Consider the following 25,040-nt stretch of genomic DNA (forward strand, 5'->3'; position numbering starts at 1 on the left):
GTTCATGTGATGTTTGTGGGTGTATAGTGATAACAATACTGTACGTTGCCTGCCTATCCTGTGACCGTGGTGGCAAGCGTTATAATATTATATGATATATACATTGTGCGCAGGTGGTGGATTCGTTCTGAAACAATACAACCCTGGCGAAAACTTGGCCCATTGACCTTATTGCAAAGTTCATAGCCAATTTCTAAAGCCTACCGTGGTGTATAATCTGCAAGGTGCACCGAAATTGCAAGATGACGTAACCAATGTGCTCAAAGAGAGGTCACTCCGGCAGATCTACGCCTGATATGGCCTCATGTATGGAAATGTAAGCCTGGATTATGTTTCTCCGGCCAATTTCGGTCACGCCTGCGCATAGCGAAAAATGACGTAATTGTGAAGGATGACAACTCCTTTCTACCCTGAGGCAACGGTCTGTTGACGAGTAAACAAAGGCTCAAGTCAGTTGGCGTCCACCCCGAAAAAATAGCTTGCAGGGGTATATTGATCCAGTCCAGTGACTGCAACATACAATGGCCCATTTCGGGCCTAACGACGTTAAGCATTAAGGAGGTGGCCTGAGACGTGGGTCTAGAGGTCTCGGAGAAAGACGACCCTGTGCACCGCGACCCGGGAACCACGGGAAGAAAAGATGTACACCTTAACAAGTGACACGAGTACAAAGAGGGCCTGTCGTGGCCCAATGTGACCGCGTCTCATTGGACAATAGCCTAATTATGATTGACATTTTGGCGCCTATTTGTCCCCGGTAACAGAGCTGGCAAACAACCCACTGTACGGTGTACATGCCCACACAACACAGGTGATCATTGCGCCAACATCGCTTGTTTTCACTCCATAGTTGTTTACAACTGGACAGACAATTCAGCAGGCCGGGGGGGGGGGGGGGTGGTCTTTAATACATGCATTGCATGGATTCGCGCCTGTAGTATCAGTTTCTTTAGAGGCACAGGTGACCGTGTTTTTGCCTGTGTTTTGTTTGCTGTGACGGGTTGGAAAAGACAGGTAATATATACAGATTTACGGGAAAGGAAAACCTTTAAAGATATCCTCTGTCCCAGATGTGACCAGAGTTAGTGCATGCCCCAGCCAGACTTTCCACATAAGCACCAATAAGCCTTGCCTGGGGCCCAAATCCCCGGACAAACACGATCGCTTTGTTTCCCACAAATCGTGTCGAGTGCGTTTGGCGCGAAATAAAGGCGGAGCAAAGTGACAATTGAAACACGGAGTCTTCTGTTCTTATAAAAACCCCTTCCATAGGTAAGTGCAATACGCCACATTATGGATCATTCTAGGCTTTTAACACAGATTACAATAATAGCCGTGCGAGCAGGGATCAAATTTATCATTCAGTGCACAGTGCGTGCTTCCGCTGTGGTGTAGGGTGTCTGGCCTGCGCGCCAGGTAAAATATGCTTTGTACAAGAGGCTGAGAACACGACACGCGGAGCAAACTAGACAGCGTCCGAACATATTAAGTAGCAGCCTCTCCTCGTGAAGACACGTCAATCATTCGGAAACTCACCTGACCAGCGCGGGTAAGACGCCAGCCGTAATGAAAACACGTTCGACCAATGTCGCCCATTATTATGCTTTATCCTCGCATACTCCCAAGTCCCATGGCGACTCCCTCTATCGTTAATTTGTTGTATTCTTTTAGTCCCCAGATTATGTTTACCGTTGCGCAGACTGAGAGTATGGAAGACCGCAGTATAAAGACAATGAAGATAGTCGTGTCCGGAAAAAACAAACACCACAAGTTCTAAAGCTTCCTTTGTGTCATATCAGCAAATGACTCGCATTCTTCCGTGTGAAACGCACGTCCCAATTAAGTTGCCCACACTATATTTTGATCAATCGTGTTTTAACGAAGATCTTTGGGAACTGCAGCCGAATAATATATACTCCCGGTTAGGTGCAGCTCCTTTATGGAATATGTGTCCACGAGACAGAAGGATTCAAAGAAGATCAGATGTACATGTAGTACTAGTAGTATTCATTAATTCAGGGTGCAATAAGCAAATACTTAAGCTGTGTGTAGAGCGAGCAAAAACAACTACTTTGTAAATAATGTAGAGGCGCCTGGGCACTGAGTCACACACAGTCCGATGTGGTTACGTCATACATACAGAACAACTGCCAGGGTCAGCAGAGGCCAGACCACCGACTGAGCCGATTGTGCGGCCGAGGCTGTGGGGAGGGTTCTCATTGTTGTGTGCAATCCAACGACGTGTTTCTTACGGATGATATGTTGTCAGCGTGGTGTGAGGCGAAGAGTTGGAAAGGGTCAAGTTCAAGACTTGCACTTGATCTTCTTACATAACTACTACAGTACAGAGCACAGACGGAAAACCCAAATGACAGGCGTATAGCGAGTACCTACAATGTGAGTTTGGCTGGACAGGTGCAGGTAGAGGAGACCATTGCAAAAGGTACCTCATGGCTTACATACAGCATTACAGGCTGCAAGAAGCAACATGACACAGGCAGGTGTGGAACCAACAGCACATACATGACTGCACAGTACAGGTTGGAGGGGCACTACACAGGCAGGCATGTAGCAAAGAAATACAGTCAAACCTGTATATAGCGGCCACTCAAGGGACTGGAGAAATGTGGCCACTATAGACAGGTGGCTACTATAGAGAAAATGCTGATCAATTGACCACGAACAATAAGTTACACATGTTTTCATTTTCAGTACCAACTAATTTTTCTCATCAAGTAACGTTCTCTTGATCGTCTCACAATTCAACTGACCTAGCCAAAGTAAAATCTACCGAAAATGATTGATATTGCCAGGTGCAATGCTGGTTAACAGGCCGACAAAGACTTGCACTCTGCTGTTCAAGATATGCGCACCTTCCGCTACCGCCAAATGACCCTATCGGGAACTCCAAATCCTCGCAAACTACGATTTCAAACCCGGCGCAGGGCATCGTACTTTTACATCTTGCAAGACATTTCAATTATGAAGTCAAGGTTTACACAAATCCTAATCAACAATTTATTTGTTGTATTTGGGCTGATTTCTACTGCATGTATGTCTATTCTCTCTCGCTGGGGAGTTCGGATGTGTATTGACTTGTCTGGCATTTTTAGTCGATGAAAACCCACAAACGTCCAACATATTACTCTCAAAGCAGAGGTTAGGCTCCGGCTGTTTTCTGACGTTTTATTAGGCGTTTTTATCGGGCTGTCTATTTTGTACTGAAATCTTGTCTCCCGGCTTAGGCTTAAACAGCCAAACCCTAACCTCTGCTTGAAGAGTATAATTAAGGGTTAATGTCCGGCTCGCTGTCATAACGCCCGGGCCTTTGCTATAACCACCGAATAAAACCAAGTGAGCGAAACGTGAAACGTTATTATCATATAGCCTACCCAAACTTGCAAACTCGTGTATGACGCATAGATCATTTGGTACTATACGTGTGAATTCCTTTCTTGAATTTCTGAAAATTCGCATTCGTTCTTTGGTACATACATTTGTAAGGAGATTACAGATTGTATTTTGAAACCAAAATTTCCACAGAAAATATTTGAAACATTGCAATCTTTGGCTTTTTAGAACAACAAAACTCACCATCATTGTTAACAGATTAAAGGAAGGAGCCATTCGCCCTTGCAGTCTGTACTTATTCTCTCTGCTCTGGCCTATGTTTCGCTCTTTTTGATTGGCCAATGCCTGCATATCCCTTACTTTCCTGTGTATCGCTCCTTCTGATTGGTCAGAATGAATCGACACCGACACGGTTGTCGATTTGCATTGATTTCGGTGTCGATTCATTCTGACCTATCAGAAGGAGTGATACACACCGGGCTGGCCGGTGTCACAGCGATCTCGCCCCCCGCCCCCGAAATCGATAGCAATCTCGCCCCCTCTAAAAAACTGTGCTATCGCGAACGTATGAATCAACACCATCTACGGTACGGAATAAGTCAGGTATATGTTTTCAATTCGTCACAATATTTTCTTTCTTGTGCAGAAAACATTTCCAAAGCACCAACAAAAACACAACACTATCTACGCGCAAGTTAATATACCTGTTCCTAAAAGCTACAAAAACACTTGTAAGTCCTGTAAAGTAACAGTCTTTAGAAACATTGATACAGGCACTTCATAATTCTTTTGTGGTCAACGATAGAGACGCGTATTGGGAGATAAAGGCTGGGAGGACAGGTTGATACAATGAAAAATATCTTATGTCGAGACTAAGAATACCAAGAGACCCAACCCTTCGAATTCCAGTTCGAAACAAGTCCAACTATATCAATACCATATCATTTAATCTAGTTAACATTAACACTATGGTTAGAGTTATGTATCGGACTCGTGTACTTAATGTTATATCATTCTGAAACTGCATTTTGTGCTTTGTATTTTTGCCTGGTGGCTTGTTGCCTTGTACTTGCCTTGCCTTGTTCCACTACCATTTTACATAGAAATAAGAGCAGACAAGAATTGTACAAGCTGATATTTAGAGATGCCCATGATCATGCCCTTTATTTTCCTCATTAGTATGTATAGCTAAATATTCATTACGTAAGAATGCCAGAGTTCTACATGTTGTTACCACTACCAGTTCCTGTATCAGTTTGTATAGAAATGAGAGAATACAAAATACATAGGCACATTTTCCTAATTGGTATGCAAATACGCTAATCAAAATCAATCAAGAATATGAGAGATGATCTATTGCTAGACATATTGTGACAACTGCCAACCTGATTGTGCTCTTTTTTCTGCATGTGTAGTGTATTGATTTACATGTTCCTCTGGTGCCATTTGGGTCCAATTGAGCTAATATGTTTTCCATTTAAAAATTGTTATATCTAAATTCAATGTCTAGACGTAGCTTTGTCCAATTTAAAATCCGAAAACGGCATTTTGCTCGGGGCTACAACTTCAGTGCCAAACTTCAGATTGCCATCACAACAAGGGTGGTGTTTAAAAAGCACAGACGACGTGAGGATTATAAAGAAAGGAGTGATGATAAGGTTTGGACCTAAAAAAAACCTTGGCGTTAAAATAGGTATTGAGATCTGCGATCGCAGGTACAAAAGCGCCCACAAAGGCAGTTCGGAGCTTGTGTACGCACAAGAACGTGACGTGTACTCTGACGTAATAAAGGTCTCCATGCGTTTTTTATGCAAGGAGAGACACCAAGAAGGACGTCCAAGCAACCCTGGCTCTATTTGGGCTACGCATGCTCAAATATGGAAAATAGCGATACTCTCTCACAAGTCGGTACACACGTGATCGAACAATAAGCGTAAAACAAAAGTCAACCTCAAGTCGATCGTGATCAATCAAATACACAACGATGACTGTAGTCCTGCAAATATAATAAAAGTTTTGAAACTCCCAGTTCCGCCGACCATGTCTTGTTCACTTTTCGATGTCAATAATGAAGTGACGAAAACCATCTGTTGCCCCTTCCAGGGTACTTTCTACAATTTCTACATCGACCGTTGGTTTTATGCTTCTTAACGTATCATGTCTTTGTTTTATTTTATTTTATACTCCTGGTTGTAGCATTAACCCAAACAGGAGTTAGTTACTCATTTTCACCTGAGTGAAGTGAGTAAAATTGTTTCAAGTGCATTTCGCAAGGGCACAAAATGGCGGCACATAAACAGATTCGGACCCAGAACCTCTAGATTATTCATTGGACACTCTGCCGACTGCGCCACACGCCCCCAAAATATTGATACTGTACTCAAAGGGCTGGTGAAGGGAGTATTTGTTTCGAAGGTGCGTAAAATAGAGGATTAGGCTGTTTCTATATCGGTTTGTTTTGGAAAGCGGGAGACCGAACTGGTTGGGCTCTTTGCAGCTTTTAAATTGGATTTTCTCGAGGCGGGAACCTGAATCGGAACTGAGAATGGAGAGGGGACCTCGTGAGTTACTATCTATTTACGTAAATAATCAATTAAGCTCATTACATAAACAAGAGCAGTCCGTGAAACATTTTCTTCAGTTACAACATCTATCGTTCACTTACAAATCGACTATACCATACCAGATCGTAGAAAGCAGTTATACAGCGTACAAATAATTTTTTATTCATCTAAAACTAAACTCATCGTGAATTAGGATAACTATCTACTATAGTGGTCTCAATTAGCGACATAACGTTATAGTTATATAGCAACATAACCACATGTTCATTCTTCTGTTGAGTGCATGTAACGTTATTCGGAACATCAGCTTGTGACACGACCATGTAATTCAGTAGCCTCTGCCAGGCTTCTTGGATCGGTAGAATCATTATCCTCACCACGTGGTGAGGAAACGTACTCTTCTGGCCGGCTAACTTCCCTAGCGTACTATAGACTCTATTTGTCCAATTTGTACAATTAGACCACCGATCCACGAAGCCTGGTAGAGGCTAGTAATTCAGGACTAATTGAACAAAAAAAGATACCAAACATGCAAATGAGGAGCAAAAAAGAAATGAGCAAAGTTGGTCCCAGCTGTATGATGACTAGGCACAATGATTAGCTATTATCATATAGCCAGACTACGTCGACCAATGAGAAGGCACAATTTTCTCCATAACCCAGGTCATTAACATCGCATTTTTCCTGTAAGGTTCCCAGTTGGCCGATTTTATGTATCGTTACCAGTACTTGGAGGTTTTTTTTTTATTCGATTCTAAAGAACTTTCTTGCAGTGATATAGACAGATTCATTTGAACGTGATGGTTAATGAAGTAAGCAAGAATTAAATTACCAACGTAAAACAACGGTAAATTCTGTAAATAACATTGATATCATTTCTCACCTACCCCCTATTTTACACATGGTACAGCCATAAAAAACAGGAACATCAGAAACATCAAAACAGATCAGCAAACAATGTAGCTGGCACAAACTAGTATAAAAGAGATCTGATTATAAGTAGAGATCTAGAGTTGTATTCAGACCAAAATGTGTACTTGTTGCTTTGTCGCGATATTGAAGAAAATTGCACTGAAATGTGGTATAGAGGTGCATTTTCTATGTTTAATCACATGTTTGCATGTATCAACAAACGGTTTCACTCACATTTGCGGTATAGACAACTTTAGGATTTCATTTTAACACATATTTGGTGCTTCGATCATTTCCCCTGACATTAAAACCAAATGACAGGAATTTGGCATGACGTTGCAATGTGAGTATTCATATGGCTTATTTCACAGTTTTGGCAAATACTACATGTATACTTAAAATTACTCTTTTTTCTCCTATGCGTGTGTATTACTTGTATAAATCCGATGATGAAATATGCTCTTTGGATGTCTGTGGCATCAGTGTATACCTACGTCTCTCATTGAAAAGTTTGATACTCATTGATTATTATTGATTTTAAATGGATTTTGTTTGTTTCTTATTTGTTTTCACACCACATATATATATAACGTTACATACGTTATCTAATCCGTTCTTTATTTGGGGTGAATAATTGGGAAAAGCCAATTTGGGACTGGGGAGATCGGGCAATGTAAAGACCACCGTAAACAATGATTCGCAATGGTGCAGCTGCGTGGTAACCACTTTGGACTAGTAGTAGTGACATATTCACGACAAAGTAAGACATCTTGTTGGTGACTGGTGTAGTTGCGCGTATCAAAACACTTGGCATCTGTCTTCCCGGTTCATGTTGTCATTAAGACTGCACTGGAACGCCTGTGTAAATTCTCTTGTCTGTTGAAGTACGCCAAACACCCTGAAACACACAATTAATGTAGATAAAAAAATTAGCATGTGATATACGAGCAGATCTATAATCCGGCTTGGTTTATGCGTCCTTTTGCAGCGTTTGTACTTTTAGTGTTATGCATGGTAACCAATATAGAAAGATGTCCTTAACCATTTTAAAGATGTCCTTAACCATTTTGTCCTTAACTTATATCATGAAAAAAACCATTATGCTACCATCACTTGGCAGTTCGTAGATCATTCTGCATCTTGATGCACGACAGACTGAAGATGCTCCAATGAACTTCCAACTCATTTAACTCCTAAACGACTGATCATATGACCACCAAAGTTTTGGAGAAAGATATAGACTTACAATGTGAGTAGTGATGTCCGCTGATACAGGGCAATTCTTTTGTTCCTATGCAAATGATAGACCGTCCTGTATTATAGGATTTGATTCCTATAAGTATGCAAATGATAGACCAATCATTTATAGACCAGCTTGAGGTATGCGGAAATATGGGGCAGTTCTTTTGTTTCTCTGCAATATTATAGACCAATTCAAGAAATGAACTTTTGAGGTCAAACCCAGGGGATGACATTATTGAGGTATGGGGGACGTCATAACAAGTCTAGACACGTCTCAGCTCTTAAAGTAGGTTTTCTTGTGCACATGCGACATTGGATTCGTATTTCCTGTCGAGAATCTTCACGAGATGGCTGTATCAGATCACGGAGATTAGTTCCACTTACCTGTTTTTGACTTACCGTCAACATCGTTTGTGCAGACCCCGACGTGCAGGCCTACTACAGCGCCAACTCCTAACTCCGGAGTGACTCCGGAGTAGCTCCGAAGTACATGAGTAAGTGTATGTGTGCTATTTTACTCGTCATGCACGGTACCTGTATAACTTAGAACAACTAACATACCCGGGTACAGTTCATTTTCACTCATGATCGTGGGTACAATGGACAATCTGTACGTACATCAAACGTTAATGATGTTATTAGTTTAATCGGCCATTTATCACTTTTCCAGGACCAGTCCATAATTAAGGTCGGCGTTGGGTTGGGAGTAGCTTGGCAATAAGAATCTAGCTTATTATATCTCCAGTTCGCTCCACTGGTCGCCTCTAAGTAGAATATAACTTTCCCGAACTTTATAAAATCTATAGTCACTTGGTGCAGAAGATCGCGACTTTTAAAGACAAAGACTTTTAAAGTCTCAGATAACCTAACTCCCATCATGGTTTGGAGAAGGTCGGGAAGTTATGATTGGCGATGACAGGGTCTTTATTACATTGCTGATGCAGACAAACCTCGATGCTGGAAACAGTCCTTTACATTACGACCCCCCTCCCCCTCCGCATGATGGATCATCTCTCATGCTCAGCCATTCTGCACGTCTCCAGTTATCCTGCTGACATTACATAATAGCTCTTGATAACAGGATGAGTTGTCAACTAAAACATGGTGACTAATTTCACTGATAGTCATGAATTCTTTGCAACTGAACTGAATATCAGCAAAACCCATCAGTCAGTCACTGCCATGCTTTTGTGCGTGTAGGTAAATAATGCAGGAGTGCATTTGTAAATGAAAATAGGAAATGCTGCATTTCTTTACCCGTAGCCGACCATATGCATGGTCTCTCGGTGTCATTGGTCGTTTCCCAACCTACCCATAATTGAGGCATGATTCGCTCCAGAAACTACCCTGGATATCAGAGTACAACTTAGCCGGCTAAGGGATCTCCCCGGGCCGACTAAAGTCGGTTTACGGGGCTATGTTGCTAGCGGCTCGGGAAAGAACCGTAGCCGCGAGCGCTGTTCTCTGGATACCAGGGTATCCAGAAACGTACATAAATCACACATGGCTCACTCACTATACAGGCGACCGTTCTCCCAAACCGTGTACAACCACACAGATCGCCACCCAACAGACCGAGAACGGAAACACTGCCACGAAAGAGCCGTAGAAAGGAGAAACTGTCTGGAAGCTAATGTCGACCTCATACTGACCTCGTTATGGTGCTAGGTTGGAAATATGGAGAATTCAGGTTACAAACGAAACGAAACCCTCTTGTTGTTTTCATTTTGAGAGAGCTGGGAAACGGTGGTGGATCTGATAAGAGGGAGTAGATAGAGCCACAAAATTTTGCGACTTTGGCGGCAATAATTTCTTAAAGTTTAGATAGTTTCCATGTGTTTGTGTTGCCATAGCAACTGACGAAGTCGTTAGTTTCGGTTCTTACAATGTATTTTTCAGGTTTCCTTGCTACATTACTACATGAATAAAATCTTATGTAATTGAGTTTATTTTTCATACATAGATATGCATAAGTTATGCTATTATAGTAGCGTCATCGGCCAAAATCCAAGATGGCGGATCATTGTACCAGATCATGCCAGCTAATCAACTCTTAAAATTCGTAACTACTGTACCTGTTATTTTTCCATCCAAAAACGTTGAAATGAATGTGTTTAGTCTATTTACGAGGTCCTTTGCGATTGTTCGCAGACAAAGAAGTGTTTTTGGAACTTCAAGTTGGCTGACCCAAGATGGTGGATCCACCTGTTATCTTCAACATTTATGACGTTGACAACAGAAGTGGTAGCAGAGATTATTATTCTATAGCAATCTACACTTTCTGTTACATTTTGTAGCATATCTTGAAGTTTTCTGGGAATAACCTTTTTTCACATTGATGACGTCATAATTACGCTACATTGACGTCACATTTGTTATATCACATTAGTAGTGATGTCCGTTGATACAGGGCAATTCTTTTGTTCCTATGCAAATGATAGACCGTCCTGTATTATAGGATTTGATTCCTATAAGTATGCAAATGATAGACCAATCATTTATAGACCAGCTTGAGGTATGCGGAAATATGGGGCAGTTCTTTTGTTTCTCTGCAATATTATAGACCAATTCAAGAAATGAACTTTTGAGGTCAAACCCAGGGGATGACATTATTGAGGTATGGGGGACGTCATAACAAGTCTAGACACGTCTCAGCTCTTAAAGTAGGTTTTCTTGTGCACATGCGACATTGGATTCGTATTTCCTGTCGAGAATCTTCACGAGATGGCTGTATCAGATCACGGAGATTAGTTCCACTTACCTGTTTTTGACTTACCGTCAACATCGTTTGTGCAGACCCCGACGTGCAGGCTTACTACAGCGCCAACTCCTAACTCCGGAGTGACTCCGGAGTAGCTCCGAAGTACATGAGTAAGTGTATGTGTGCTATTTTACTCGTCATGCACGGTACCTGTATAACTTAGACCTCGGTTCGTGTGTGACACTTGCTTACACCTGCATCTGTCTCAAGCTATTGTTGAGGAAGAACAACAATCTTCGCGTAACGTCATGTTGGGTTTATTAATACTGCGATACTTGATACATGTACACAAGCAAATAAATTTGCTTTCGAAAAATACAACCGAACGACTTTCGTTTTGCCAAACACTTACACTTAGATAAAACGAGTCATGTCCTGATATGGTCAGACAAATCAGCTATATACAGACATATATGCACACTATCGACTCCGGAGTGACTCCGGAGTGACTCCGGTGTAGCTTCGGAGTAGCTCCGGAGTACATGAGTAAGTGTATGTGTGCTGTTTTACTCGTCATGTACGATACCTGTATATCTCGCATCCCGACCTCATTAACATAACATCTATATGATTGACAGGTCGCTTAATAATGCTATATATCTATGGTTTATGATATGTGTATGATATTATCACATGCAATTTGTGTATCTATATCATATATCTATATATCTATAAAATATCATTTGACATACCTATGATATGTCATAGGCTATTTCTTTATCTAGTATATATATATGTGTGTACGTAGCGGTCAGAGGTCAACTCCAGAGTTACTCCGGAGTTACTCCGGAGCAAGATGTATAGCAACTCCAAAGCAATGATTCACTGATATTTACCTATACGATCAAATAGATTCCTTAGTATGTGATATTAACGATGAAGATACATTCCCCTTTCCTCCCTCATCATGACCTCTGACCGCTACGTACACACATATATACATATACTAGATAAAGAAATAGCCTATGACATATCATAGGTAGAGTCAATTCCATGTCACCGAGATGGTTTTGAAATAATATTTGTAATAAGTTTGAACTATTTTGAGTAAAAGAACATTTCGTCACTAAAGTTCGAAATTGTTCAAACATTTCAAAATGTTTGAACCTTTTTATATTTGTTGGAACATTTGGGAAAGTAATGATATCATTATCTCTTTATTTAGAACAAGTTTCAAACATCTATATGCTTTTGTTATTGTTCCAACATGTTCCAACATTTTGTGTCATTTTTTCCCTCCATAAAAACTTTTATTGACCCCATAAACAAAGCTGCTAAGCCCTGTCCTTTGTTTGGCTCTTGAATTTTTAGATTTTCTTTAGTATACACAGGTGAGTCTTTTGTGAGAAGGTGGCAGACAGACATAATTTCCTGCACTTGGCAGGGATGTGTGAATTGCCCTCTTCCCAGCCCACTGACCCAGATCATATTGTTTCCATGTTCGAACATGTGATCACAAATGATGCATCTATGTTGGAACAGTTAAGAAACTAACAGAAATAATGTATTTGATGTTAGAAATGTTTCTAACATGTTTGAATACTATAGAAACATTTAGAACGTCACACAGATGTTGTTAATAGTTCTAAACAGTTACTTATCACAGTTAGATTGTTACTTATCACAGTTAGATTAGACCGATACGTACACACATATATACATATACTAGATAAAGAAATAGCCTATGACATATCATAGGTATGTCAAATGATATTTGATAGATATATAGATATATGATATAGATACACAAATTGCATGTGATAATATCATACACATATCATAAACCATAGATATATAGCATTATTATGCGACCTGTCAATCATATAGATGTTATGTTAATGAGGTCGGGATGCGAGATATACAGGTATCGTACATGACGAGTAAAACAGCACACATACACTTACTCATGTACTCCGGAACTACTCCGAAGCTACACCGGAGTCACTCCGGAGTCACTCCGGAGTCGATAGTGTGCATATATGTCTGTATATAGCTGATTTGTCTGATCATATCAGGACATGACACGTTTCATCTAAGTGTAAGTGTTTGACAAAACGAAAGTCGTTCGGTTGTATTTTTCGAAAGCAAATTTATTTGCTTGTGTACATGTATCAAGTATCGCAGTATTAATAAACCCAACATGACGTTACGCGAAGATTGTTGTTCTTCCTCAACAATAGCTTGAGACAGATGCAGGTGTAAGCAAGTGTCACACACGAACCGAGGTCTAAGTTATACAGGTACCGTGCATGACGAGTAAAATGGCACACGTACACTTACTCATGTACTTCGGAGCTACTCCGGAGTCACTCCGGAGTTAGGAGTTGGCGCTGTAGTAAGCCTGCACGTCGGGGTCTGCACAAACGATGTTGACGGTAAGTCAAAAACAGGTAAGTGGAACTAATCTCCGTGATCTGATACAGCCATCTCGTGAAGATTCTCGACAGGAAATACGAATCCAATGTCGCATGTGCACAAGAAAACCTACTTTAAGAGCTGAGACGTGTCTAGACTTGTTATGACGTCCCCCATACCTCAATAATGTCATCCCCTGGGTTTGACCTCAAAAGTTCATTTCTTGAATTGGTCTATAATATTGCAGAGAAACAAAAGAACTGCCCCATATTTCCGCATACCTCAAGCTGGTCTATAAATGATTGGTCTATCATTTGCATACTTATAGGAATCAAATCCTATAATACAGGACGGTCTATCATTTGCATAGGAACAAAAGAATTGCCCTGTATCAGCGGACATCACTACTAATGTGATATAACAAATGTGACGTCAATGTAGCGTAATTATGACGTCATCAATGTGAAAAAAGGTTATTCCCAGAAAACTTCAAGATATGCTACAAAATGTAACAGAAAGTGTAGATTGCTATAGAATAATAATCTCTGCTACCACTTCTGTTGTCAACGTCATAAATGTTGAAGATAACAGGTGGATCCACCATCTTGGGTCAGCCAACTTGAAGTTCCAAAAACACTTCTTTGTCTGCGAACAATCGCAAAGGACCTCGTAAATAGACTAAACACATTCATTTCAACGTTTTTGGATGGAAAAATAACAGGTACAGTAGTTACGAATTTTAAGAGTTGATTAGCTGGCATGATCTGGTACAATGATCCGCCATCTTGGATTTTGGCCGATGACGCTACTATAATAGCATAACTTATGCATATCTATGTATGAAAAATAAACTCAATTACATAAGATTTTATTCATGTAGTAATGTAGCAAGGAAACCTGAAAAATACATTGTAAGAACCGAAACTAACGACTTCGTCAGTTGCTATGGCAACACAAACACATGGAAACTATCTAAACTTTAAGAAATTATTGCCGCCAAAGTCGCAAAATTTTGTGGCTCTATCTACTCCCTCTTATCAGATCCACCACCGTTTCCCAGCTCTCTCAAAATGAAAACAACAAGAGGGTTTCGTTTCGTTTGTAACCTGAATTCTCCATATTTCCAACCTAGCACCATAACGAGGTCAGTATGAGGTCGACATTAGCTTCCAGACAGTTTCTCCTTTCTACGGCTCTTTCGTGGCAGTGTTTCCGTTCTCGGTCTGTTGGGTGGCGATCTGTGTGGTTGTACACGGTTTGGGAGAACGGTCGCCTGTATAGTGAGTGAGCCATGTGTGATTTATGTACGTTTCTGGATACCCTGGTATCCAGAGAACAGCGCTCGCGGCTACGGTTCTTTCCCGAGCCGCTAGCAACATAGCCCCGTAAACCGACTTTAGTCGGCCCGGGGAGATCCCTTAGCCGGCTAAGTTGTACTCTGATATCCAGGGTAGTTTCTGGAGCGAATCATGCCTCAATTATGGGTAGGTTGGGAAACGACCAATGACACCGAGAGACCATGCATATGGTCGGCTACGGGTAAAGAAATGCAGCATTTCCTATTTTCATTTACAAATGCACTCCTGCATTATTTACCTACACGCACAAAAGCATGGCAGTGACTGACTGATGGGTTTTGCTGATATTCAGTTCAGTTGCAAAGAATTCATGACTATCAGTGAAATTAGTCACCATGTTTTAGTTGACAACTCATCCTGTTATCAAGAGCTATTATGTAATGTCAGCAGGATAACTGGAGACGTGCAGAATGGCTGAGCATGAGAGATGATCCATCATGCGGAGGGGGAGGGGGGTCGTAATGTAAAGGACTGTTTCCAGCATCGAGGTTTGTCTGCATCAGCAATGTAATAAAGACCCTGTCATCGCCAATCATAACTTCCCGACCTTCTCCAAACCATGATGGGAGTTAGGTTATCTGAGACTTTAAAAGTCTTTGTCTTTAAAAGTCGCGATCTTCTGCACCAAGTGACTATAGATTTTATAAAGTTCGGGAAAGTTATATTCTACTTAGAGGCGACCAGTGGAGCGAACTGGAGATATAATAAGCTAGATTCTTATTGCCAAGCTACTCCCAACCCAACGCCGACCTTAATTATGGACTGGTCCTGGAAAAGTGATAAATGGCCGATTAAACTAATAACATCATTAACGTTTGATGTACGTACAGATTGTCCATTGTACCCACGATCATGAGTGAAAATGAACTGTACCCGGGTATGTTAGTTGTACCGATTTAAACTCGCACCCTATGCTAGTTACCTCCATTTACAATGAAGTGATTGTGGGTAAACACGTTCAAAGGTTTACCTGACGTCTTCCGGTGCAGATCCAAAGGCCACCGTCTGGCGCCACCTACCTATGTACGTGTTGGCTGCACAGTACATCTGGCGAAAAAAACGCAGTTATACCACAATTCTAGACCAATATATACAATATTTTTTATGTACTTAGGATATTTTTCTTGATTATTATTCTGTCCTTGTCAAATTTAAGGTGAGAATGGTAACGTTACATTTTACAAGCATTTGAGAACCTAACATGTCAACTTTCAACACAAAAATGCAATTTTCAATTCATTTTTAAGAATCAGAAAGATTTAAGAAACAAAATTCGGTCGTGAAGCTGAAAGGATATCCTATCACTCCATGCAGGGATACTTTGCTTCAGAATAATTCCCTGGAAGAGGCGGCAGCTAGAATTGAGGGTGTGTAGCCTCCAACTGAAAACCGAAATAACTGGAGTGTGCCTTCTTAGAGGATAGAGAAATAGGTCGCTTATAACAAGGTATATCAACTTTAAAGGACCTATAACAGAAACCAAGGACCTTTAAGTTTATTTGCAAAACCATGCCCGAAGGCTAATTGCAGGAACATTTTCGAGGGAAACAGAATACAATGTAGTACATAGCAATAATGTCTAATCAGCTTGAGTTGCATCTTATTATTGGATTTGACTTCTTCTTAGAAGGCAGTGGTAATGAACTGTCCCACACCCTGCAGAATAAGTGGGTTTTGTGACTTCAGTAAAAATGTAGTCTTTTGGTGATGTCCTAGGTTGCAAAAACTGGGTGAAATTGTAGCGACTGTTTGGAATAATCGGTTTCTTTCAACCTCATAGTGACTAATAAAATGTATTTCATTTTCCACCGCATTCATTGAGCAATATTTACAAAATCTCTCGTGGACAGGTAGCTTTTTATAGCGGCCTCTTTCAATCTCTAATGGGTGTGCACTAATTCTTAATTTACATAATAAGAAGTAAGAAAAGAAAGTGAGAAAAAGAGGAAGTGAGAAAAGTGATACATCGCTCTGGGATGTAACGCCCTTAAGGTCCTATATAATACAGATATAGAAAGATAATCTCACAGTTTAACCATTTCAGTTCAAATATGACTTAGCGTGTATACCTATAAGAGTTGCCCTAGTTGGTTGTATACTAACGTAGCTTCCTGGCGTGGCTGTAGTAGCGCACATACCTTCCTAGATCTGTATGTTTGATGACGTGTGATGGCATGATGTGGGGATGTCTATACTAAGTAATATCAGATCTCACTATTCTTCACTTCAATAATTGCTCCAATCATCATTCTGGATTGGATTTTAGTTTAATGTGTGTTCTTTCAGTTTATCCTTTATTCATTGGAAATTCATCTTTCATCGGGTTTCTTTGCTAGAACAGGTTATATATCTGCAGTCTTTAGAAATTACCTGAGCGTACGACAAGAAGAACGCCTGGTCGCTGGATCCGTGCACTCCAAGGGGGAGTTTCTCCTGTCCGTACTCTCCTTCCCAGTCTTTGTATGCCTAAAATCACACAAAATATCTTATGGATACGCATATTTTTCAATTTCTTAAGATAGTTATCAATGGTCTTATTGGGCTAGATTCCATTCCAAGTCATTATTACCTTCGTCAAGTAGATTATGTTTTGGGCAGCGTGCCTCACGGTATGTAAATGTGTGTGTAGAAGAACGCCTGGATGGATTGTATTTGTATCTGGTACGCAACCCAGGTTCTTTAGATATTCGCCGCACACACAAAAACGAACGGTCAATGGTTGCTAAAAGCATAATTGTACTCCGGAAACATATCATTATCTAACAAACTATATCTTCCTGCATACAGATCGACCAAATGTCAGTAAATTGTATTAGATATTGACACAAAAAATGAACCACTTATGGTCTTGAATTAGATAATATTGACCAATTCTTTAAAAGTGTGTGTGCGAACTTCTACTTCTGCAGTTTTGATGGACATGCATTCACTTTCTCGTGTACAACCGAGATCAGCTTATTGTCTCATTTACATTTACATTGAAAGAAATCTATTTGGCCGATTAAATCTTTCAGCGTTTTGGTTAAATTGTCATTCACGGTGGCACCTTACTTTGAATAAAAATATTACAGATTGCTGTAGTAGATGGCATGATGAAACAACAGCTCGGAGACCTCATACTACAATAAAATATTTAGAACCTTTGTGGATTTATTCTTCCATCTTGCCTCACCGATTATACAAATTATCTGTAAATAGCCCAATACAGTTTAAACGTTTCTCTTTTATAACAAAGTAACACGGTAGAATTCCATGTTTTAGATTATGCAAATGACTATCACATTTACATATTCAATGCATGGTGATGTACACCATTACACCTTTAACTATCTGACAAATGTCACAAGTATGTAATTCCCACAATGTACCGCTAATGAATTATGGCATTTTCACATTAATTATGCAATTTAGACTCTTATTTGCTATGTAGTATACGTTTGGCAAATTCGAAACAAAAAGTTTTTAAAATGTGCCATAGTGTACCATGTAGGCCAGCCGCAGTCCATGTGTCTCCGCTATTGCACTTGTCGCTATACGGGCGCCTTGAACAGGATACTGAAAGATCAAAATCATATCTTGATTCATTACAGAGTATTTTGTCAAATGTTCATAGCTTAAAGTTGACCCATGTACCCTCTACCGATAACCAGAAGCTACACTACCAATGAGCCTGTCGTGATGTACAACATGCTGGATTAGTTTCTGTGTTCATTGTTGACTCGGTATGCAATAAGGTTAAACATTATGTTTTTGGTGTCGTTTATTCGAGGAACTAGTTTTTCATGCTTATTTAGATTTGAATTTGCGATACGAAATAGGAGTGCGGATCCAGCCTTACCGGGTCTATCTCTGGATATGCCTTGACTGTCATGTTACTGTAGTAGTCCGACACGCAGGCTTTCCTCTCGGCGTAGTTGGACCTGGTGTCAGGGCTCCACCAATCATTGGCCGCGCCATCTATCCCATAATAGCCACCAACATCGTCGATGGCGTTGATGACTTCGCGCCCAATGATCGTGCCAGCAGCAGCGTAATTCATGTACCTGTAGCGACCAGCCTTAAAGATGATTCTAAACAAATACGTTGCTTTTCTACTTACGCTAACGCCACATGCTTAAACCGGGGCTTGGCCGGGTCGTTTGTGGAAACGAAAAACAATATGTAAATGTCTTATATACATGTTGTAATGCATGCGCAGAGATGAATAAATAAGTATAGGGTAGTGTTAAACACTTACAATAAACAATTGGCCTATCATCATTTATTATTGGGCCAGAGTCAGAGTCTGGTAGAGACTACATGATTTTGACAAAGCACTATGAAAGTTGCGCTGGAAAGTATCACAAGAGTGTTTCATTGTCACCTTCGCCAAGAAGGTTATTTTTTTGGTAGCGTTTGTGGGTTTGTGGGGAACACACGTTCGTTCATGCAGTCATTTGCTATTCGGGTAGGTACTCTTCAGTAATACATGATTAAAACTTGAATAAAGGCATGATTATTTGGCGAAGTGATGTGTTCGTGGAACTCTAGTTGTATAATAAATGAGAAACATAGGGTTGATGTTTGAGGAAGTCGACAAAGATTAGGCGAAGTCCGAACTGTAAGGTCGGTAACTTCAATCCCTGCTCCTCCTGAAAGCATCCTTACTTAAGTATGGCAAGAAAAGTAGACATGACATCAACTGTCGGAACGTATGTGTTAACTTACTGGGGGTGCTCAGCGTCAAATATGGGGAACTGCAAGATACCGGCGGGGAACACTGGAATTGAAACGTCTTTATTAGAAAGGAAGAATTCACTTTACCATCCTCATTCGCAGGTCTATTCCGCGGTACGCTCGCCGTGAATTCAAGTGTAACCCAAGGAATAGCCCTACATAGGAGGATGTACATGTCTATCTTCTTAACATGATATTACACAATCATCATCTTAACATGCACATGTAAAATGTTTTCAATAGGATCACGACCATAGCAAGGTTCCTCATTATACTATTGTATCTGGAGATACTTAAAAATCTATGACCAACATCGCCAGGAAGCTACCACACAGATCCGTGCGAATGAATCCTAAATGCTCCCAACAGTTACCAAATGAACCGTACATGTACCTACCCTTATGGAACATCCCAGAAATAGTACTTACCTAGTTCATTGTATGCATACAGGTAGTTTCCAAATGTGCTGTAGGTTTTCACATCCCACCTGTATAAAACAATAAAAAAGAGAATCAACATCTGAAGACCTGACGAAACAGCTAGATGTGTCCGACTGACTGACGGCCACTAATGCTTAAGTCACAATTATACTGGTGCCCGCAAGCGATGCTGCATCTAACCCAATGCCGGCCTATCATGGGAGTTGAGTTGCGCAGTAGAAGGCACAAAATGACTTAAAATCCTTGAAAATATTATTCTTTCCTTGAACGTTTTGGCCCAACCTGGAGACTCAGGTTAGATGGAACAGGTAACGGTTTCCTTACTCAATCTCAAACACATATATTGAAGAAGAGACACATTTCTTGCTGGATTGTACCTTATGTGAATATGAACGCACTATACAAATAGACAACGCTCATAAGAAAATGTCTAAGTAGGATACTTTTAAATACTTGATGTTATGCACGAATGACTATATGATAAACGCATTATGTAAATATATCTCCGCGTGATCCAAAAAGAGAGACGGAAATATTAGATGTAGCGATTAGCGATAGTATTATGATCATTTTCCATTAGTTAAGTTAAAACTACGGTATAAGTTCATTTAACACTTGTGGTCATTAATGCATTCAGCCTGTGGGCATGAACATGCAATAAAGATTATTATTATTATTATTAAGATTATTAGGCTATCCGTGTATGAAAGAAAGTGCAAACAATGTAAGTCAAACGTGGTGGAAGACGAAACACATTTTATGTCAAACTGCTCTTTCTATAATCACGAAAGAAAAGAGCCATCAAATTCCAAATTGAAATGTTCAAAACATTCGGCTCTAAATGGCAGGTCTGGAATGGGTTGGTTGGTGATCGGCTGGTGTTTGGCACGATCGGCTAGTGTTCGGCTGGTGTTCGGGAGTAAGTCAGCAGTCAGTTTTAACTGCTTAACCAAGCCATAAACACTGCTGATTTACTCCCAGCTTGTTTCCAACCTACTAACGATTCACCCCAAAACCGTAGACAAATCTCTGCTAACTCAATCCCAAGCAAAATGACTATTACCATGGCCAGGACGTAGGCGAATCACCCCCGAACTTCACACGACCGACATCCAGCCAAAAACAAAACAAAAAAGAACCATAAATGCCGTATTAGAGCTATCTGTGATCCAAATTTGATATTTTGGTGATGTTTACAAGATAGAATTAGAAGAAAGGATCATTTGGTTAAAAACGAAAATGACCACTTTTTTTTAAATCACTGATTATGTCCATTTCAAGTCGTGAGAGTGTCAGCAATCGGTTGGGAATCAGTCAGGAGTGATTCGGCTGTCTGCGGCTAGAGGTCGGAATGGTTGGGAATAGGTAAGTAAGCATTCGGGACACAGTCGTGAGTAAGTCATTTATTGGTCGGTAGATTGTTAGGACATGGGGACATGTTCGGCGCTAAAAGATAGGCATGGCCTACACTGGTCAGACTGCTCCCGAACACCAGCCGACCTGAGTCGGCTAAGGGTCGGCTGGTGTTCGGGAGCTAAATTCGGCTATGTGTAACCTAGGCTTTAGTCTTTCAAAACAGAGTAAACAGGCTCTCTAACGCCGATTTGAATACGTAGCTTCTGAATTTCTTTAACGTACATTGAAGCTACCATGAGAACTCCCTGACCCGATAGCCTAAACCGACAGTCAATACTTACTCATAGAGATGCGTTTTCTTTGCCAGTCTCCTTCCAAAGAAAGTCTTCTGAAAGGCTGCAGCATTTATAACGTTGGCAAAATGGTCGGTATAGTTCACCGTCAGCTGTGGGGTCAAAAAAACAAATTCAGATATCCTCTAAACGGTTGCCAATATTTTCACATTCATGGAACATCATTTAGCTTCTTCCATATTTTTGTATCTCGTTTCATCAAGTTGACAAGTATTTTCTTCGTTACATGTCGAAGGTGTGGAGGCGAGCAGCAGAGAGTTACGAATCAAGCAATTCTTGATTTTACCAAGGAGGTTAAAGAATCACTTTCTTTAACCTCCTTGATTTTACTAAAGCCTTTGACAAAGTCCCACATAGCAGACTGATATCAAAACTAGAGCATTATGGAATTCAAGGTACCACACTTAATTGGTTAAAGGCTTTCCTAACGAACAGAGAGCAAACTGTAGTGGTAGAAGGGAAGGCCTCAGCTCCAGTTAAAGTAGCGTCTGGAGTTCCGCAAGGAACTGTCCTGGGACCATTGCTCTTCCTCTTGTACATAAACGACTTGCCAGACCAGCTCGATTCAAGTGTGAGGTTGTTCGCAGATGACTGCCTGTTATATGTAGAGCTCTCTACAAAGGAAGATTCACTACTTCTTCAGAAAGATCTGAACACCCTGGAAGAGTGGCAAAGGAAATGGCTTATGCAGTTCAATCCGGATAAATGTTATATCATGCACATAACAAACAAACGAACCCCAAATGTATCCCCCTACCAGTTCTGTGGTCAGACATTAGCAACCACAAAAACCCACCCATACCTCGGTGTTACATTAACAACTGGACTGAAGTGGGGTGTCCATGTTAACAAAATAACAACCAAGGCTAAACAGACACTGGGAGTAATCAAACGCAACTTGTGGGCATGCCCAGCCAGGGTAAAATCACTTGCATACACGTCACTGGTAAGACCAAATCTTGAATATGCTGCAACAGTATGGGATCCGTATACAAAGAAAGACAAAGATAAACTTGAAAGGGTACAGAACCAAGCTGCCAGATTCTGTACAAACAACTACAGCAGAGATGCTAGTGTTACCAAAATGAAAACAGATCTGCAGTGGACATCACTTGAAGACAGGAGGAAAATGTCCAGACTTTGTATGATGTACAAAATGACCAATAAACTGGTGGACGTACCGACTGATAAGTATCTAACACCAGCTCAAAAACGGACTAGAAACAGTCATGCTTTCAAGTACCAGAGTTACCAACCTAGGATTGATGTGTTCAAAAATTCCTATTTCCCCAGAACTATTGTAGAGTGGAATATGTTATCACCAAGCACGGTAGGGGCGTCTTCTCTGGATAGTTTCAGAGAACACTTGCATATAGATGTGCAAAAGTTAGGTGTGATGAGTCGTTCAGTGTAATATAACCAGCTGCTGCCGCGCCGCGTGCCTGCGAAGCTGGTGTGTTACGCCGAAGGGCGGTTATACCGGCTATATAGATACAGATACAGATACAGATACAGTTACGAGTTCTCCGAGATTTTCCTGAATTTCAACGTATTTCTTTACCAATTTACCTTTATTTTCCCAGTTAGTTTACAGTATAAATAGTTTTTAAACATATTGGGAACCCTTAATACCGGTGAATAGTCAAATGTTATTTGAATGAAATTCTGGACAGCCTTGAAACTACGCTTACAGAGTGGGAGGGCGATAGAGTGAAGCAAGGGGGACCTTACCAATTCAACAGCTTATGGTTGCGTAAGTTACCTGGTATTACCTGGTAAGTTGAATCACTTACATATTTTGTACTTATTTTGTGGAACTTGCAAGATTTGGTACATCGTCTCCCGGCTAACTTGCATGTGTATTACGTACGGAGTGGGAGGGCGAGCAACCAGTTTTGATATCGACCAGAAATTACTTTGATAGCTTATTTGATGATTTGAATTTCAAATTACAACAGTTGGGATTGATATTTGTTTTGCACGACAATATTTGTGCCGTCCTACAATATTCGTCGGACGGAAGCACGTACGCGTTTAGGGTCGCCACTTGTCTGTGTGGCGGGAACCTTGTGTGGCAAGGTCGCCTGTCTGGCGGAAACCTGTGTGGTGACGTAGCCTGTGTGGCGGGAACCTTTGTAGTACGGTCGCATGTGAGGCGGGAACCTGTGTGGTAACGTAGCCTGTGTGGCGGGAACCTGTGTAGTAAGGTCGCCTGTGTGGCGGGAACCTGTGTGGTAACGTAGCCTGTGTGGCGGGAACATGTGTAGTAAGGTCGCATGTGAGGCGGGAACCTGTGTGGTAACGTAGCCTGTGTGGCGGGAACCTGTGTGGTAAGGTCGCCTGTGTGGCGGGAACCTGTGTGGTAACGTAGCCTGTGTGGCGGGAACCTGTGTAGTAAGGTCGCATGTGAGGCGGGAACCTGTGTGGTAACGTAGCCTGTGAGGCGGGAACCTGTGTGGTAACGTAGCATGTGTGGCGGGAACCTGTGTGGTAAGGTCGCCTGTGTGGCGGGAACCTGTGTGGTAACGTAGCCTGTGTGGCGGGAACATGTGTAGTAAGGTCGCATGTGAGGCGGGAACCTGTGTGGTAACGTAGCCTGTGTGGCGGGAACCTGTGTGGTAAGGTCGCCTGTGTGGCGGGAACCTGTGTGGTAACGTAGCCTGTGTGGCGGGAACCTGTGTAGTAAGGTCGCATGTGAGGCGGGAACCTGTGTGGTAACGTAGCCTGTGAGGCGGGAACCTGTGTGGTAACGTAGCATGTGTGGCGGGAACCTGTGTGGTAAGGTCGCCTGTGTGGCGGGAACCTGTGTGGTAACGTAGCCTGTGTGGCGGGAACCTGTGTAGTAAGGTCGCATGTGAGGCGGGAACCTGTGTGGTAACGTAGCCCGTGTCACAGTGTGACGTGAACCTGTGTTTGTAGTGGGAGCCAGTGTGGTGGAATTACAAAATGGAACTACATTATTCGTGGCCCTTTGCCTGATGGATGGTGGATAAACATGGGCTATTCCAAAAAGTTCAGGAACCAACTAGAAATGGTAATATTTTGGACCTGGTCTTAGTTCATAACCCAAACATAATTGAAAACAAAACCACAGTAGTTCCGGGAACTAGAGTTCCACGAACACATACCTTTGCCAAATAAACCAGGTTTGTAATGTAGAAAGAGTTTATGTTATTTGATAAGGTCACACGAACTCTTATCAACTAGAGTTTGGCGACCTAACATCTTCATGAAATATTAAGAGGTTTTGTAAATTTTATGCAAATGACTTACTAGAGGCCCAAAATCTAATGGGTGGAGAGGTATATGTGTCATGTGTATGTTAGTGTGGAAGGAGGGAGGATTTTTTTTGGTGGGGGAGTTGAAAGGTAGAGTTGATATTTTGGTGTCATAGGAGTGTTCTATTCTTGTAATATTAAGAATAGATGAATGCAACATTAACTACACCAAGAAAAAAGGGAAACTTTGGGGTTTTTCCTATCCCAACGGTGAACGTGCCCAGATTGACTACCTTCTAATTTAAAAAAAAATGGAGGAACAGTGCACTTAACTGCGAAGCATATAGTAGCTTTTCAAATATGACATCTGGCCACAGGATAGTAACAGCTAATCTCCAAGCAGATCTTGCTGTG

At 41.2% G+C, this 25,040-nt stretch overlaps 1 protein-coding gene across 2 annotated transcripts in view; it reads right to left on the minus strand.

The window, feature by feature from the left end:
• Positions 1-6,054: 6,054 nt before the first annotated feature.
• Positions 6,055-25,040, minus strand: part of LOC118403895 (endothelin-converting enzyme homolog) — a 33,121-nt gene continuing 14,135 nt past the window's right edge. For both annotated transcript variants that reach the window (XM_035802750.1, XM_035802751.1), the window contains 8 exons: positions 21,397-21,500; positions 19,688-19,746; positions 19,251-19,302; positions 18,382-18,586; positions 18,027-18,098; positions 16,914-17,009; positions 15,514-15,590; positions 6,055-7,725 (listed from right to left, as the gene is read on the minus strand). In XM_035802750.1, coding sequence (XP_035658643.1) covers positions 7,626-7,725; positions 15,514-15,590; positions 16,914-17,009; positions 18,027-18,098; positions 18,382-18,586; positions 19,251-19,302; positions 19,688-19,746; positions 21,397-21,500 — 765 coding nt within the window. In that variant the 3' untranslated portion in view covers positions 6,055-7,625. The remainder of the gene's footprint in view (positions 7,726-15,513; positions 15,591-16,913; positions 17,010-18,026; positions 18,099-18,381; positions 18,587-19,250; positions 19,303-19,687; positions 19,747-21,396; positions 21,501-25,040) is intronic.

This window comes from Branchiostoma floridae, chromosome 16, assembly GCF_000003815.2.
Source record: "Branchiostoma floridae strain S238N-H82 chromosome 16, Bfl_VNyyK, whole genome shotgun sequence".
NCBI classification, from domain to species: Eukaryota; Metazoa; Chordata; class Leptocardii; order Amphioxiformes; family Branchiostomatidae; genus Branchiostoma; species Branchiostoma floridae.